Consider the following 20046-nt stretch of genomic DNA (forward strand, 5'->3'; position numbering starts at 1 on the left):
GTGTTACCACTGTGTAACTATCATATAAAATAGTGCAGCAACACATTGCTGGTGTTACCACTGTGTAACTATCATATAGAATAGTGCAGCAACACACTGCTGGTGTTACCACTGTGTAACTATCATATAGAATAGTGTAGCAACACACTGCTGGTGTTACCACTGTGTAACTATCATATAGAATAGTGCAGCAACACACTGCTGGTGTCCCCACTGTGTAACTGTCACATAGAATTGTTTAGCAACACACTACCCGCCTATTTGCCTACCTACCTGTCTATCTGCCTACCTACCTGCCTTCCTGCATGCCTTCCTACCTGCCTGCCTGCCTGCTTTTCCACCTGCCTGCCTTTCTACCTGCCTGCCTTTCTACCTGCCTGCCTTCCTTCGTTCCATCCTGCCTTCCTTCGTTCCATCCTGCCTTCCTTCTATCCTGCCTTCCTTCGTTCCATCCTGCCTTCCTTCTATCCTGCCTTCCTTCTATCCTGCCTACCTTCTTTCTTGTCAACGTACCTGCCTACCTACCTGCCTGCACTCATTCCAGCGAAGAGGCGGGGCCATGAGCTATGAGTCAACCCCTACAACCACAAATAGCCAAGTACACAACACTCGCTCCATACAATTTTAGTTACCCCAAGAAATCATTTCCTTTAATATTCACGTTAAGAGAAAATTGGAAATATCACCAGAAATAATAATGAGTAACTTAGATATTTTGATGAATTGTGATTCAGATATTACAAAGGTCCATAAGTTTATTTAGGCACAGTTACACATAAGTACAATTATACAAGTTGACCTAATTACAATTATCATAGTAATTTATGTGTAAATTACCTATGATAACCCAAAAAATGTAAGTAACTTGGTACCAATGTGTCCCCTGGTTTATTACCATTGTATACCTTGACTTAGCATTTAGCTGACTTACCATTGGTCCTTGACCCTCATGGCTCGGTCCATAACCAGTCCTTAGGGTGGATCAGGGACTGATCAACCAGGTTGTTACTGATGGTGCCCAGTAGCCTGGTGGCAAAAGCTCTCGCTTCACAGTGAGGGTCCGGGTTCGATTCCCAGCAAAGGGGTGGAAATATTGGAATTATTACCTTATACCGGTTGTCCATGTTCACCCATCAATAAAATAGGTACCTGGGTGTTAGTGGACTGGTATGGGTCGCATCCTGGGCCAAAACTGACCTAATTTGCAGGAAATGCTCAGCATAACAAGGGGCTTTCTATATAGTATAATGTTATTCATGTCAGCTATGGTCTGTTTACCTTGTACATGTACTAGTAATAAATAAAGATTTATTATTATTATTATTATTGTTTTTATTATTATTATAACATAGCAACCACAGCCTGGTTGATCAGGTACTGACTTTAGGTGCCTGTCCAGTGCCTTCTTGAAGACAGTCAGGGGCCTATTGGTAATCTCCCTTATGTATGCTGGGAGGCAGTTGAACAGTCTTGGGACCCTGATGCTTAGTGTGTTGTCTCAGTGTACTCGTGGCACCGTTGCTTTTCATCGGGGGAATGTTGCATCTCCTGCCGAGTCTTTTCCTTTCGTAAAGAGTGATTTTCTTGTATAGGTTTGGTACTAATCCCTCTAGGATTTTCCATGTGTATATTATCATGTATCTTTCTTGCCTGTGTTCCAGGGAATACAAATCGAAGGACTTCAACTGTTCCCAGTAATTTATTGCACTTATACACACAGTGAAAGTTTTCTGTACATTCTCTAGGTCTGTAATATCACCTGCCATGAAAGGGGCCATTAGTGTGCAGCAGTATCCAGCCCAGAGAAAACAGGCGACTTAAAGAGAATCATCATGGGCTTGGCGTCCCTAGTTTTGAAGGTTCTCATTATCCATCCTATCATTTTCCTAGCAGATGTGGTAGACACATTGTTATCTTTGAAAGTGAAATTCTCTGACATTATCACTCCCAGGTCCTTCACATTAGTTTTTTGTTCTATTATGTGGTTGGAATTTGTTTTATACTCTGATACAATTTTAATTTAATTGAGTTTTCTATAGCAGTTTATCTTCATTGAACTTCATATAATATTTTGAGGTCCATTTAAAGACTTGGTTAATGTCCATTTGAAGACTTGGTTAATGTCCATTTGAAGACTTGGTTAATGTCCATTTGAAGACTTGGTTAATGTCCATTTGGAGACTTGGTTAATGTCCATTTGGAGACTTGGTTAATGTCCATTTGGAGACTTGGTTAATGTCCATTTGGAGACTTGGTTAATGTCCATTTGGAGACTTGCAGTGTCTTCAATGGTTGACACACTCATGCAAGTTCTGGTATCATCAGCAAAGGAAGACACAGGTCTGTGGCTTAAGATTAGATAAGATTTCGTTCGGATTTTTAACCCCGGAGGGTTAGCCACCCAGGATAACCCAAGAAAGTCAGTGCGTCATCGAGGACTGTCTAACTTATTTCCATTGTGGTCCTTAATCTTGTCCTCCAGGATGCGACCCACACCAGTCGACTAACACCCAGGTACCTATTTGCTGCTAGGTGAACAGGACAACAGGTGTAAGGAAACGTGTCGAAATGTTTCCACCCGCCGGGAATCGAACCCGGGCCCTCCGTGTGTGAAGCGGGAGCTTTAGCCACCAGGCCACCGGGCCAACTCTGTAACAGATATAAGGATGAGGAACAGGATGGGAGAGAGTACTGTGCCTTGTGGAACAGAGCCTTTCACTTTAGCTACCTCTGACTTCACTCTGTTTGTTATTACTCTGTGTTCTGTGTGACGAACATAGAGATCCATCTTCCTACTTTACCCGTTATTCCTTTATCACACATTGTGTGGTATTCCACCATGATTGCACTTGTTGAAGGCTTTTGCAAAGTCTGTGTATACTACATCTGCATTTTGATTGTCCTCCAGTGTATCCCAGACCATGTCATAGTGGTCCAGTAGTTGTGAGAGGCAGGAGAAACCTGCTCTAAACCCATCCTGCCCTGGGTTGTGCAGTTGCCAACCACTTGGGTATCCAAGTAGTTGGCAGTCTTGCTTCTTAGAACCCTTTCAAAGATTTTTATGATATGGGACGTTTGTGCCATCAGTCTGTAATTCTTTGCAATTGCTTTACTGCCACCTTTGTGGAGTAGGGCTATGTCTGTTGTTGTGGGATGACCCCTGTCCATGCTACTTCTCCATAGAATGATGAAGGCACGTAAAAGAGGTTTCTTGCAGTTTTTGATGAACACAGAGTTCCACGAGTCTGGATCTGGGGCAGAGTGCATGGCCATGTCATTTCTTGCTTTTTCAATGTCCTGTGGTGTTGGGATTATTTCAGAAATTCTTGAATTGTTGACTCTTAGTCTGGTTAATGGCTCACTAAACATTGAGTCATATTAGGATTTCAGTATCTCACTCATTTCCTTGCTGTCATCAGTGTAAGTCCCATTTTGTTTAAGCAGGGGTCCAATATTGGATGTGGTTTTTGCCCTCGATTTGGCACAAGAAAAGAAATATATGTATATATTTATTTTATTTATAGCCTTAAGTTTGTCCTGTGTTTCTTGGCTCCTGTATGATTCCCTAGGCTTAAGTTCAGTATTTTCTATTTCTCTGGCCAGTGCCTCCTTCTGTATTTAGATATTCTGACCTCTTTCAGCAGCTCTGTGATTCTTCACCGTCACCTGTAGAGGGAGCGACTCTCTCTCCTACGTTTTTTCTTTTTTCTTGAGTTATGCTCAAGGACCCCAATGGAAATAAGTCACTCTGTCTGACTTTTTTGGGTTATCCCAGGTTCTCTACACATATGCTGCTATGTATGATAATTCTATGTAACTGTATTTGTGTATACCTGAATAAACTTACTTACTTACTTACTTACTAAGTGCCACAGAGTTATTTCTTTCTAGGCAAAGGTTTGGATATCTGCAACATATTTTGATTAAATTCTCTTATTGTTGCACATAATAAATTCTTTGGAATTAATAAAACCAACTTTTACACAATGCTAGAATTTATTAACTAATAATCCCATGGTGAAAAGAACCAAATTGATCAGATGATGTCATTTATAATAAATGATGTCAGTTTTAATAAAAGATGTCAGTTTTAATAAAAGATGGCATTTTTAATAAATCATGTCAATGATAATGAAAAGATCAACGCAATCTTAACTGACGTGAAGAATGGACAGGCTGCAGGATGCTCTTTTATTGGGCCGATGTTTCACTCTAGACAGGGCGAAACATCCCAGTAAAAGTTTCCACAGCCAGTCTGTCCTCCACTATCATTGGTAGTATGTCATTTGGTTGTCACGGTGTGTGCTATCCACCAACAACCTGACCAGTAGTCAGGGTCCTGAAGACTATTTCACCCACTTAGTTATTGTGTAGTTACTTATATAGTTAAGAAAATTTATTAAATTACTTTAAAAGAAACAATAGATGAATAACTAAAGTATAATGAATACTTATAAATGCTCAGTAATAACCCAGGTGGAGACAGGACACAGGAGATTGATTGGTCTGTGTATTTTTACCCCTTTCTGGGGTCCTCTCCTGCTGCAGAGGACCCCAGAAGGGGGTCAGAATATACAGATCAATCAATCTTCCGAGTTTCTGTCTGCATGTGAGTTATTACTGAGCAAACAATAGATACTAAAAATAAGAGGAGGGGGGGAAATAAAAATTTGATAGTGAAGAAATACTCAATTTAAATAAAGAGAATTCAAGATTGATGAAAATTGATTGATGAAAACTGGAGGGTAGTGGAAAGATTGAGTAGCACAGAGAATGGAAGGATGTAACCTGGGGGAATAGAGCTAGACAAATACCAGGTTTATATTGTCATATATACTATATACTAGGGTTGGTAGTGGTTAGCGAGGGTTAGTTGCTAGTGATGTATCAAAATGAATACAGGAGAGACAGATGGCAGGTCCTCCACATTACACCTGCAGTAGTATATATATACTGGATATAGGTAGGTATACATGGTGTGGGGGGCAGGGGGTTAATATACACAAGGTGGGAAGCAAGGGGTCTGTGGAGGGACTGGTTGACACCAGGTCTTAGGACAGCGGAATTGCTCCCACGTTCGATTCTCTACCTGTCCGCTGGTACCAAGAACATTTGGGTTTGATCAACTTCATATCTACATACCTGTTGGTATAACACTTATGTACTAGAGGCAGGTGTGGAATGTTAGCTATGTACAACACAGAGAGCTTCTGTGAAGCTCTTATGAGGGGAATTGTGGAAGAGAGGAAGGGGAGCTTGTAGCCATCCTGCTCTAGGCTAAACAGTGCACTGTTCAGCAACATTACAGCACAGGGGCATCCAAGGTTTTCAATATTGTGCAGCATTGTGTATGTAGGCCTCAAAAATTATAAATTATAGCCTGTTAATTATTAAAATGAGAATTTTTTTAACAGTAAGAGATAGGAAATTGGTTAGGCTTACCTAGCCTAGTAGTTCATGTTTTTTATTATTATATTTTATTAACACACTGGCCGATTCCCACCAAAGCAGGGTGGCCCGAAAAAGAAAAACTTTCATCATCATTCACTCCATCACTGTCTTGCCAGAGGGGTGCTTTACACTACAGTTTTTAAACTGCAACAGTAACACCCCTCCTTCAGAGTAGTTCATGTGTGGTAGCTAATTTAGCTACTTAGGCCTAGTTCACTGTAGTCTTATATTTAAGTTATTGCCATTGTAATCTTAAGTTAGGTTTAAGTTTGCCCAAAATGCTCTGCATAACAATGGGCTTCTGCATGTACAGTAAAACGTCTGCTGTCTCTGTACAAACATTGTATGATGCTGAAATAAAAATTATTATTAAGTAGGCCTACAAACTGAGATTCATTTCATGTACTACATCTTGGATACCCCCGGCAGCGGCCGTGACTCACAACTCATGTTGGCATGAACTGTGAGTAAAGACTTGATTACCATGGGTTCAAATCTCCCATTCTGTGATTTACTGCATCACATGAGCCTACTAAGAGTCACCAATATTTTACACACACATATATATATACCTTTGCCTGTGATATACCTCTGATGAGTTGCCAGAGTTTTTCGACTCCCGGAGCCCGGCCATGGGCCAGGTTTGTGCAGAGTTCAACTGGTTAGTAGTGTGTTAGATACAATACATCAGGGGTCCCCAACCTGGGGCCCTTCTAACAATGGATGCGGCCCCTCACATAAAATTGTGAATTCACTTCTACGTAGGTTCCACACTGCACCATGTCAGTTAAAAAATATTTAAAGCCATTTTACACCGAAACCTTATTGCCACCTCTAACAACCACCTGTCACTTGTGGTCAGTGCCAATTTATCCTAGTAGCACATGTAGTACATTTAGCACATGTAGTGGATGTTAGCACATGCTGTGCTGTGTTCATGTCAGCAGTGATTGTTAGAAATTGTTCGTCTGTATATTTAAATTTCTAGGTGTTATGAATGAAATGAACAGTTGAAGTGTTCTTGAGCTTAAGTGTTTGTGATTGTGTAGTTAGTGACAATAACCATGTAATCAGTATTGAATAAGGGCTAACTATAAGTATAATGTTAATATCGATCATTACAAAATGCTTCCCTCCTTTAAATTTGGCTTTTTAAATTGGCCCTTTCATGCTAAAAAGGTTGGGGACTACTACAATACATCCTGACAAGAGTTAATAAGGAACAGACTAAGACAGCGCTACACAAACGTCACCCACAGCTACACTAGACACATGGATGCATAACAAACACTTGATTATCTGTTCAATAATTGAGACTAGGAATAACACTGGCCTATTTATATCTCGGGGAGTTATATTAACAGCATCGTTGATTATATTTTATAACAGATTGAAGGCTGCCTTCGGTTTTATAATGATAATTCACCTTTCAGTTGAGTAAAATGTTTTTTTTGAGTATTTTGAATTCAGTCTGACAAGAGTATAGTTATATTCGTAAGTACTGGCCTTCTAAACTGTACTGGCATATGCAGAATAACCACTGGGGTCGAGGGGGAGTGATAGCTTGGGGTCTTTTGTGTTGCATTTAACGCATCACCAGGAGCTTATATTGGTACGTTGATTGCAACAGGAAAGACTTAGAGCTATCATACTCTCCCTGTAGTTAGTTTGCATCTTTTATTTCTCATTCACAATTATTGCTTACTGGTGTATAAACACCTTCAGATTGTCCATAACAAAGTCGTAAATGAAGCAAATACAGTGTTACTATGCTGTTTAATGACACCTTGGGTGATACAAACACATCCAGACAAACGTAAGCCTTTAACATGATCGTTTTGCTCAGAGAGTTTTATTAAATCATAATAAACTCTGCTTTAGAAAAAGAGAGTTTCATAAATGTGTGATTTGTGTTGTGTTTGTATTACCCATCTTGATGGCATTGTGTCTTCCAGCCAGGCTACATATATGATGTAGCTAGATTCTAACCCCTTGTGTGGTGATATTGTTTAAACTGCAACTAAACTAAGGAAGAGTTTCCTTGTGATCTAGTATAAGTGGCTAGCAAGCCAGCCAGCTAGCAGCCAGCCTATTAGCCAGCCATCCAGCTGGCCTCCTGTCTCCTGCACCCTGCTGACAGCCTTCCCCACACTGATTCCGTCTGTGGGACACAATTCTTCACACATTTTAATACCACAAACACAGTTTTGAAGTTAATATCAGGAACTCTCTGTTAAAAATATTATATTTAGCCCTGACAGAGGAAGATACTACTTTAGTTCAGTCGTTGCAGCATAAAAAAGCGATGGTACATGTAGAAACAAGATCATTATGTAGCAGCCGAAGGTACAGTGTCAGCACTCATGGTGGTAAGATTGTTGCATATTTATCATATCTTGTAGTGATGATGGTGGTCAGGAGGAGAAAGAAGGCTGGTGGTGGTGGTGAGAAATGTGCCTCAGGCTCTACATGTTCATCATGAGAACAGCCATAGAGGTCATGAAGTAGACAGTTAGGCCAATCTTCTTCATGGTGGCTGAGTCTCCGCTGCTCTGCGCGGCCACCAACACCTGCAGACCAACACAAACATGTGAGTAGAATTATAACTACAGCACACACATCCGTGAATATAAACATCCGTACTACACACACATTCTTGAGTATATACTACATTGTTACACTATACACATGTGTATATATGGCTTGTTTAAAGAAGCACATGTGAATGTATACCTTGCTTAATATGCACACATAAATATATGCTTTGCTTATACCTGCAGACATGAATATCTGGCTGGCTTATACATGCACACATGAATATATGCCTTGCTATACAAGCACACACAAATATATGCCTTGCTTATACATGCAGATGTGAATATATGGCTGGCTTAACATGCACACGTAATTATATCCTTGCTTGTACATGCAGACATGACTACAGAAATCACTACTCAAACCACATAATAAATTCAGTTTTTTCAATAAGTTTAAATTAGATATAAAAAAAAAATTGCTTTCTAAATCACGACACAAAATGAGATTTTTGAAGAAACCCTAGCTATATAAGTCTGTCATTTTTAAAACTGATCTATAACTAAGGATATAGCATTCTGAAGAGCTATAGATTGTGGCCTTCCACTTAAGATTGTGCGATGCTATTTTTTATTATATTCCCTTCAGTCAGTGTTAAATAGTATAAAATATTTTATTTTTTAATTTTTCTATTTTTATACTACTATTACTACTGCTACTATTGCTGCAACTATTACTACTACTACAGTTACTAGCATACCATACTTCTACTGTTGGTGCTGCTGGTGCTGGTGCTGCTGTTGTTGCTGCTGCTGTTGCTGCTGTTGTTGCTACACCTGCTGCCATCACTGCTTCCATTGCTGCTGCTGCTGCTGTGATTTCTGCTGCTGTTGTTGCTAGTACTACTGTTACTACAACTATTATTACTTTTGCTTAAGTCAAATTTCCTTGTAAGATTGGTCAGGTAGTTACTGGATGCTTCTGTGTCTTTAAAGGTTAGTGAAGAGCTCATTGAAAGTTGTCTAGATGACAGCCAATAAACTTATGCTTAACACTGACAAAACCTACTGTATTACGTTTGGTAGCAGAGCAGGAGTTGTGCAAATTAACATTAAGATCGACAACACTCTAATTGCCAGGCATAATGAGGGCAAATTCCTAGGCCTATACCTTGACAACAACCTGAACTTCAGCACCCATATCCAACACATAACCAAAAAAGTATCCAAAATGGTGGGGATCCTCTCCAAAATATGATGCTACGTGCCGCAAACTGCCCTTCTCACACTATATCATTCACTTATATATCCATACCTCACCTATGCTATTTGTGCTTGGGGATCAACTGCAGCAACACACCTAAAGCCAATAATAACCCAACAAAAAGCTGCAGTAAGAATAATCACTAAATCCCATCCCAGGCAACACATCCCCCCACTCTTCATAGATCTAAACTTACTCCCTGTTCAGTACATCCACACTTACTAATGTGCAATCTACATCTACAGGACCTTAAATTCCAATATTAACCTTGACCTAAAATGTTTTCTTGATAGTTGTGACAGAACCCACAGGCACAACACCAGACACAAACATCTCTATGACATTCCCCATGTTCGACTAAACCTTTACAAAAATTCAATGTATGTCAAAGGCCCTAAAATCTGGAACACCCTACCTGAGAACTCTAGAACTGCAGACACATTCATCACCTTCAAAACTACCATTAGAAAACATCTTATCTCCCTGATACACCAACAGACCCCTGGCAGTCTTCAAGCTGGCACTGGACAAGCACCTAAAGTCGGTTCCTGATCAGCCTGGCTGTGGCTCGTACGTTGGTTTGCGTGCAGCCAGCAGTAACAGCCTGGTTGATCAGGCTCTGATCCACCAGGAGGCCTGGTCACAGACCGGGCCACGGGGGCATTGACCCCCGGAACTCTCTCCAGGTAAACTCCAGGTAAACGTCAACTAACTACACGAATACCACCTGGTGGTTAACACTTACACTCACTCACCCATTTGACCATAAACAGAAATATCAATCTCAATCTTAAAATAATGAATCTTAACTAGTCATAAGTTGGCCTGTGATACTCCAATACTTAAACTATGTTATTATATTATTATCACACTGGCTGATTCCCACCAAGGCAGGGTGGCCCGAAAAAGAAAAACTTTCACCATCATTCACTCCATCACTGTCTTGCCAGAAGGGTGCTTTACACTAAAGTTTTTAAACTGCAACATTAACACCCCTCCTTAAACTATGTATAGTGCCAAAACAAAACATTCACATTGCTAAACTCACAAACTAGTATTTAGTCACTTAGCCCGAAATGCCTAGCCATGCTAGGCGTTCTAGTGGTACACTCTGCAATTAGTATTTTACTACATGTAAACCACACAATAACCAAATTCTGTAAACTCAGCATTGTAATCCTTATAGAGAATAAATTTGGAATTTGAATTTGAACCTGCCTTGGGCATGACAGTGGTATCTTACAGTGAACCTTCTATAAAACAAACAACACTGAGGGAGTGCCAGCATTGTCCAGAATGCATTACATTCACAATAATGTTGATAAATATGCTATTCCTAGCTCCTATCAACCCACTAGAAGTCTCACTCATCATAAACAGCCTTAAAAACAAGGCAGGAGACATAAACAACTTGCCTGCTTTTATGTACAAAAAAGCTTCTCAAGTATTGTCACCAATTATTGCAACGCTCTTTAACAAATCCATTGAATCATCAACCTTCCCAACAATCCTCAAAATAGCGAGGGTCACTCCGATCCATAAAGGAGGTGACCAAGCTGACTTGAATAACTATAGACCAATATCTAACTTACCACTGTTCTCTAAAATCTTTGAAAAATTAATTCGTAGACGGATCTATTCCTGCCTCGTTTCACACAACATATTAAACCCTTGTCAATTTGGATTCAGAAATAATAAAAGCACAAATGACACTATCGTACACATGCTAGAACTAATATATACCGCACTTGAAAAGAAAGAAGTCCCTCTGGGCATTTTCATTGATTTACGTAAAGCTTTCGATACAGTCGACCATGAACTACTGTACTCCAAATTAATGCACTATGGTATCAGAGGCCACTCCCTCAACTACCTAAAATCATACCTTAGTAACAGAACTCAATATGTGTATGCAAATAGTGCAAACTCTTCCACCCAACCAATCACAGTAGGAGTCCCACAAGGAAGCATCCTTGGACCACTCCTCTTTCTCATCTACATCAATGATCTACCGAATGCATCACAGCTACTCAAACCCATATTATTTGCAGATGACACAACATACGTCTTCTCCCACCCAAACACAGTCATACTAGCAAACACTGGCAATGCCGAATTGTAGAAAATATCTGCCTGGATGACAACTAATAAACTTACCCTGAATACTGATAAAACATATTTCATTCAGTTTGGAAACAAAGCTGCAAATTATCCAATTAACAGACACATATAACAAATCACCAAGAAAATCTCCAAGACTGTAGGCATACTATCAAAGATAAGATACTACGTTCCACAATCAGCTCTCCCGGCACTGTACCATTCACTCATATACCATTATCTTACATATGGAATTTGTGCATGGGGATCAACAACATCCAATCACTTAAAATCCCTAATAACCCAGCAAAAGGGAGCAGTAAGAATGATAACAAATTCCCACTCCCGCCAGCATACTCCACCAATTTTCAAAAGTCTAAATCTGCTCACCATTAAGAACATCCATACTTATTCATGTGCCTACTACATACACAGAACAATACACACAAATATAAACCCTCCACTCAAACTTCTCCTCACCAACCTAAACAGGACACATGACCACAACACAAGACACAGATCTCTTTTTGATACACCTCGTGTCCATATCACACTGTGTAAAAACTCTACACATAAAGGGCCCCCAAATTTGGAATTCATTACCAGAAAACACTAAAGTAACCTGGTCTGAAAATCAATTTAAGATTTTTCTCAAAAGCCACTTAATCACCCTAGACTAAATGCTAAATACTCAGTACACACATACTCACTTATGTACTCCCACATCGTAACTTCAACAATCACTTTGAACCTTTTATCCATTGTTGACAGGAATATAATTGAATCATTGTTTTCACAAAAAGCATTTTAGAATATATGAATATATCTTTTGTCTTATATAAATTAGATTCACTTATAATTAATAATCTACTATATAACTATGAAATAATTACTGTCCTACTGTACAACTATGATATACTACTACTTAGTGTTAAGTAGACTGTAAGCCAGTAATGTTAAGTTGGCGGCCATAATGCCTAGGCATAAAAGAGGCTCTCTTTGTATTACAACCCACTATTGTATATACACAATCTCAATGTACTATTTGCAAAGACATAAATAAATAAATAAATAAATAAATAAATATTTTTTTCAGAAAAAGCACCATCTTACAGTGAACTTTCTATGTAGTGGACTAAAACAAAAGGGTTGGGAGGATTGTCTAGGATTTCATTATGTTAGAATCATGTTTAAAAATCTCAGAGACAGCATTCTTACAGTAAACTTTATATATAATGGACTAAAACAAGGAGAGGGGCATTGTCCAAGATCCCATTACATTGCAGTAACGTTTAAAATTTCTCAAAAAAGAAAAACTGTCTTATAGTAACATTCGATATAACAGACTTAACCAGTAGTGAAGCACTGTTCACACTTCCGTTACATTACAGTAAGAATTAAAAACTTGAGAAAAAGCAGTAAAGTGCTTTACTGTTTACATAGTATAGTACTGTACACTTACTTTACTTTTAAATTTCAATAACAATTGAAAAAGGAATTAAAAGTGCAGTTTATCCATTGCATTTTCTCTGGTATTTCAGGAAGTCATTATACGGTGTATATTTACTGCATGTGTTATTTGTTATGTAAACAAAGTTATTTGAAGGGATTCAAATCCACGGTACTGCAATCTATTACTCTAACCAACTATCTTGTATTAGCACCACTTGCTTTAGTGATGAATATGGAGAATACATTTTTGCTAATTTTACTGTAAAAAACCTTAAGACGCCTATAACAATCGGTGCCATTTACCGGATACCTCACACTAACATCCCAAACTTCAGTGAGAAATTAAAGGCACTAATAACAAACAGACAAATGAATAAGCACCACCTTCTCTTAGCTGGAGACTTCAACATCAACCTTGGCTTACTAGATGATCAGCCTGTAACTGATTTCATCAACAATATGAACAACACACTTCTCATACCAACAATAACTAAACCAACCAGGCTGACTGAAACAAGTGCAACCATAATAGACCACATATGGACCAATATACTAGCCACCCTTAAATCAGGGATAATCACAGACAGCACTACTGACCATTATCCAACCTTCCTCATAACAAACATTAGTAAACCACCACTCGAATACAACAAAGTCTCATTTAGACTCCATGATGAGGCCTCAATAAGGAAGTTCACAGCTGACCTAGAGACTGTTGACTGGCCTACAGAATTCTCCAAGGCCAATTCAAATTCAAATTCAAATTCAAACTTTATTCTCTAAAAGTATTACAGTGCTGAGTTTACAGAATTTGGTTATTGTGTGGTTTACATGTAGTAAAATAATAATTGCAGAGTGTACCACTAGAGCACCTAGCATGGCTAGGCATTTCGGGCAGACTTAAATTAAATCTTAAGTTTAAAATATTACAAAATTATGAGGTAAGTTGGTATTATGGCTAAGTGACTAAATACTAGTTTGTGAGTTTAGCAATGTGAATGTGTTTGTTTTGGCACTATACATAGTTTCAGTATTGGAGTATCACAGGCCAACTTTTGACTAGTTAAGATTCATTATTTTGAGATTGAGATTGATATTTCTGTTTATGGTCAAATGGGTGAGTGAGTGTAAGTGTGAACCACCAGGTGGTATTCGTGTAGTTAGTTGACAGGGTGTATCAGGGAGATAAGATGTTTTCTAATGGTAGTTTTGAAGGTGATGAATGTGTCTGCAGTTCTAGAGTTCTCAGGTAGGGTGTTCCAGATTTTAGGGCCTTTGACATACATTGAATTTTTGTAAAGGTTTAGTCGGACACGGGGAATGTCGTAGAGATGTTTGTGTCTGGTGTTGTGCCTGTGGGTTCTGTCACAACTCTCAAGAAAGCATTTTAGGTCAAGGTTAATATTGGAATTTAAGGTCCTGTAGATGTAGATTGCACAGTAGTAAGTGTGGATGTACTGAACAGGGAGTAAGTTTAGATCTATGAAGAGTGGGGGGGGGTGTGTTGCCAGGGATGGGATTTAGTGATTATTCTTACTGCGGCTTTTTGTTGGGTTATTATTGGCTTTAGGTGTGTTGCTGCAGTTGAACCCCAAGCACAGATAGCATAGGTGAGGTATGGATATGTAAGTGAATGGTATAGTGTGAGAAGGGCAGTTTGCGGCACGTAGTATCGTATCTTGGAGAGGATCCCAACCGTTTTGGATACTTTTTTGGTTATGTGTTGGATATGGGTGCTGAAGTTCAGGTTGTTGTCGAGGTATAAGCCTAGGAATTTGCCCTCATTATGCCTGGTAATTAGAGTGTTGTCGATCTTAATGTTAATTTGCGCATCTCCTGCTCTGCTACCAAACATAATGTAGTAGGTTTTGTCAACGTTAAGCGTAAGTTTATTGGCTGTCATCCAAGTCGATATTTTGATCAGCTCCTCACTAACAATGGTGTTGAGGGTTGCAAGATGACTGGACAGACATTTGATGACTGGACAGACATTTTTCTTAACAAATTACTTAGACTATACAACAAACATTGTCCTATAAAAACAAAACACATCACAAACAAACGGCTTGGTTGCCCATTGCTAACCAGCACCATTCTGAAATCCATTGATAAGAAACACCAATATGAAAAGCAATATAGACAGGGCTTAATACACAAAGATATTCTTAAACACTATTCATCAGTCCTCACCAAAGTAATAAAGAAAGCCAGACAACTATACTACTCCAGTAGATTCACTGACACAAGAGGAGATATAAAAAAGACCTGGAAAACACTCTCTCAGATTCTAGGGACCCACAAACTGAAAAAACCCAAGAATATTGCCCTAACTAAACCTAATGAAACACCACTGCATCCCACTGACACAGCTAACAAGATAAACGACTTCTTCTCAACCATAGGTTCTAATCTCGCCAATAAAATCCCACGTACCAATGCCCATGCCGGGGACTACCTAGATGGGAATTTCCCAAATTCCTTCTATCTTGCTCCAACTGAGCCCATGGAAGTCACCGAGATTATAAAGTCACTTAAAAATAACTCAGGGAATCTGTCTCATGTCCCACCATTATTGTACAAGAGAGTGGCCCATGTCCTCTCGCATATTATCTCATTACTTTTTAACAAGTCACTAGAAACTAGCACCTTCCCGAAACTACTCAAGACGGCAAGGGTTACACCAATACATAAAGGTGGTGACCCTACAGATTTAAACAACTATAGGCCAATATCAAACTTACCATTGCTATCCAAAATCTTTGAGAAACTCGTGCACAGGAGACTATATTCATTTATAATGGCACAAAACATACTCAACCCCTGCCAATTTGGATTCAGGAAAAATAAAAGCACTAATGATGCAATCATAAAAATGCTAGATCTGCTTTACACAGCATTGGAAAATAAGGAATATCCACTAGGAATTTTTATTGACCTAAGAAAAGCTTTTGACACAGTAGACCACGGCATCCTACTCCACAAACTTGACCATTATGGTATAAGAGGCCATGTGCTTGCATATTTCAAATCTTACCTTACTAATAGGTATCAGTATGTCACCATTAAAGACACAGCATTAACAACACAGCCACTTGATACTGGAGTTCCGCAGGGAAGTGTCCTTGGTCCCCTGCTCTTCCTCATATACATCAATGATCTTCCAAACGTATCTTAACACCTGAACCCCATTCTCTTTGCTGACGACACGACTTATGTCATCTCTCGCCCTAATCTTGCCACCCTCAACACCATTGTTAATGAGGAGCTGATCAAAATATCGACTTGGATGACAGCCAATAAACTTATGCTTAACACTGACAAAACCTACTACATTATGTTTGGTAGCAGAGCAGGAGATGCGCAAATTAACATTAAGATTGACAACACTCTAATTGCCAGGCATAATGAGGGCAAATTCCTAGGCCTATACCTCTCCAAGATACGATACTACATGCTGCAAACTGCCCTTCTCACACTATACCATTCACTTACATATCCATACCTCACCTATGCTATCTGTGCTTGGGGTTCTACTGCAGCAACACACCTAAAGCCAATAATAACCCAACAAAAAGCCACAGTAAGAATAATCACTAAATCCCATCCCTGGCAACACGCCCCCCCCACTCTTCATAGATCTAAACTTACTCCCTGTTCAGTACATCCACACTTACTACTGTGCAATCTACATCTACAGGACCTTAAATTCCAATATTAACCTTGACCTAAAACACTTTCTTGATAGTTGTGACAGAACCCACAGGCACAACACCAGACACAAACATCTCTATGACATTCCCCGTGTCCGACTAAACCTTTACAAAAATTCAATGTATGTCAAAGGCCCTAAAATCTGGAACACCCTTCCTGAAAATTCTAAAACTGCAGACACATTCATCACCTTCAAAGCTACCATCAGAAAACATCTTATCTCCCTGATACACCCTGTCAACTAATTACACGAATTCCACCTGGTGGTTAACACTTACACTCACTCACCCATTTGACCATAAACAGAAATCTCAATCTCAATCTCAAAATAATGAATGTTAACTAGTCATAAGTTGGCCTGTGATACTCCAATACTGAAACTATGTATAGTGCCAAAACAAAAACATTCACATTGCTAAACTCACAAACTAGTATTTAGTCACTTAGCCATAATACCAACTTACCTCATAATTTTGTAATATTTTAAACTTAAGATTTAATTTAAGTCTGCCCGAAATGCCTAGCCATGCTAGGTGTTCTAGTGGTACACTCTGCAATTATTATTTTACTACATGTAACCCACACAATAACCAAATTCTGTAAACTCAGCATTGTAATCCTATAGAGAATAAACTTTGAATTGAATTCACGGAAATCGGTTAGCCAGACTTGAGTCCTGGAGGTGGGAAGTACAGTGCCTGCACTCTGAAGGAGGGGTGAAGATGGGAAGGGCAGTGCCTGTACTCTGAAGGAGGGGTGGAGATGGGAAGGGCAGTGCCTGTACTCTGAAGGAGGGGTGGAGATGGGAAGGGCAGTGCCTGTACTCTGAAGGAGGGGTGGAGATGGGAAGGGCAGTGCCTGTACTCTGAAGGAGGGGTGGAGATGGGAAGGGCAGTGCCTGCACTCTGAAGGAGGGGTGGAGATGGGAAGGGCAGTGCCTGTACTCTGAAGGAGGGGTGGAGATGGAAGGGCAGTGCCTGTACTCTGAAGGAGGGGTGGAGATGGGAATTAGTAGGGTAACAGCTCCTAGCCTATAAAATTGATTTGTGTAAACAGAAAAACTCATGGGTATAGTCAGTGGCAGCTCGTCCATAGGAGCTGCAGAGCTGCAGTCCCCCCCAGATGTTCACTGCCAGACGTATGACTTTATCAACCTTACACTAAAATAATTTGCAGCTGACAAATATATTAGAGGAAAAATCTGTTGTATGTCATTTTCAATGTATTTATAAGTGAATTTTTAATTGTTTTGTTGAAATGAGATAAAAAATGATTAATAATATAAGTTTGATGCAATACAATAGTATAGGTTATCACTGGTTTTAGTGCTTACCCATGAATATTGGTTTATTGAAGTTTAAAGTCTGTCTAATCTATTACACTAAAGGTTAATAAGTGTAGTAGTAGTAGTGCTAATAGTAGTACAGTGAAACTTCGGTATTTGAACAGCTCCCTACTCGAACAATTCAGTATTTGAATGCTTTGTTCGGTAAAAAAAATCGCTTGGTAGTTGACCCATTTGCTCGGCACTCAACCAAACAAACACGACCTGCCAGAACTTCACTGTAAACTAATTTGTGTTTCTTCGCATTTTTTAGCATTTTTTTATATTATTTGTATAAATAAGTCATCATGGGGCCTAAGAAGATTAGTGATAACAGCCAACCAAAAAGAAAATTGGTTGGGAAAAATTTGTTTGGCACTCGAACACATCGGCACTCAAACAGCCTTCTGGAACGAATTAACTTCGAATACTGAGGATCCACTGTAGTAGTACACCTACCATCTGACTTACGACCGAGCTTGGTTCCGACCAACCTGTCGTAAGTCAAAATGGACGTAAGTTGAACCTTACTACTGAATATCAACATCACATTTTTGTAATGACTTCATTTTATTGTTTTATTTTGGTATTTCATTTTTTACTTTACTTTTTATGCTGTTAGTACTGTATTTTATACTGTAAGGTTTAGGATAAACACTGTGTACAACACAAACACAAAAAACACAGACGTAAGTCGAGTGGTCGTATGTCGAGCAGGTCCTAAGTCGGATGGTAGGTGTACTACTAATATCTGTTAACTAACTACTACCACTGATACTACTACTACTGTCTTCAAGGATGTCCTGCCTTCTGTACTCTCTCTATATACACTGTATATACATGTACATTGTTTATATATGCTTTACAAAGCTAAAATATGTATTAAAGCCTCATTATATATATACACTGAGACATACAGCTTTCGGTGTATATACCCTTGATGTGTATACTGTAATGTTAAGGGGATTTATATGTACATTAATGCTTTAAACATATCAAATGAGATTTTTTTTTCGTACCTGAATCAACTGGTTTAATTTTTTGTACCCAATTCAACTGGTTTAATTTTTTGCACCTAAAGTAATTGGTTTGATTTTTCACACCTGAATCAACTGGTTTAATTTTTCACACCAGTAATTTCATGCACTGGCCAGGGAGGTATACCATCTTTTAGGAGTGAAGAAGAGCAGAATGTAAGTGTGGTGGAGGTACGTGAGGCATTACGTAGAATGAAAGGGGGTAAAGCAGCTGGAACTGATGGGATCATGACAGAAATGTTAAAAGCAGGGGGGGATATAGTGTTGGAGTGGATGGTACTTTTGTTTAACCCTTTGTCGTGTTTGGCCGAAAAAATTCGGTATTGATTACGTGTTTTTGGCGCGTGTCATACTTCGCGCCCCGCGCGGCCAGCTTCCCGTTCTTTAGTTCCAACCAATCACAAGCCTTCCCTGAGTCTCTTCAGCTAAGTACAGTTCGCTTCTGCCGCCTTCCCATTGGTTGAGAGATCAAAATATAAACACTGGCGGCTTGGCTTCGAACACACACGCATTTTTCCCTCCACCATTACTAATCTACTCTTGGATTATACATTCTACAATGTCGGTAAGTACTGATTGTTGTGTTTAGTGCTTACATGAATAGTTTAGGCATATTTTGATATATACCTAAAGTCCGTGTGAAGCATAATATGAGTGTAGCATGCAGTTGAAAAAAGTGCAAGCATTTTAGTCCGAATTATTTCGGTATTGCCCGAGTTTCCGGGAATGTCCAATTATAGTCAAATAAATATTTATACAAAATTTTCAATTGCATATATGAACTCTGTAGTGGTCTGGATTTATACAGGAGGTTTCTATTGTCCTTCCAGTTCCATGAGAGGCTGTTTTATGGGGAGCAGTCGACCAGCAGGTCGAGGTATATCTGCGTTTCTGAAGACAGTGACTCGGAACCAGAGGTAGACGAACCAGAATTGCTGGATAGTGGTGATGAATACTTGCCACCGCATGCACAGGATGCAGAGATGTCAAGTGATGATGAGGAGGAGGAAGAAAGGAAACAAAGGCCAGCCAAAAAGCAGAAAGTAATGAGGAAAAAGAAAACTTTTAGGATTGAGGAATACCCGGATGAGGAAGAGATCCATGAGAATATTGCTCTTCAAGTTTCATCTCAGTGGACCGTAGATGACATTCAAAATGATCCTTTGCCGGCAT

General features: G+C 39.3%; 1 protein-coding gene across 1 annotated transcript in view; it reads right to left on the reverse strand.

Moving 5' to 3' along the window:
- Nucleotides 1-3977: 3977 nt before the first annotated feature.
- The window catches only part of LOC128704985 (carbonic anhydrase 2), a 383971-nt gene continuing 367902 nt past the window's right edge, over nucleotides 3978-20046 (reverse strand). The window contains exon 8 of the mRNA XM_053800203.2: nucleotides 3978-8021. Within this exon, the coding sequence (XP_053656178.1) occupies nucleotides 7917-8021 (105 nt within the window). The 3' untranslated portion in view covers nucleotides 3978-7916. The remainder of the gene's footprint in view (nucleotides 8022-20046) is intronic.

This window comes from Cherax quadricarinatus, chromosome 97, assembly GCF_038502225.1.
Source record: "Cherax quadricarinatus isolate ZL_2023a chromosome 97, ASM3850222v1, whole genome shotgun sequence".
Lineage (NCBI taxonomy): Eukaryota > Metazoa > Arthropoda > Malacostraca > Decapoda > Parastacidae > Cherax > Cherax quadricarinatus.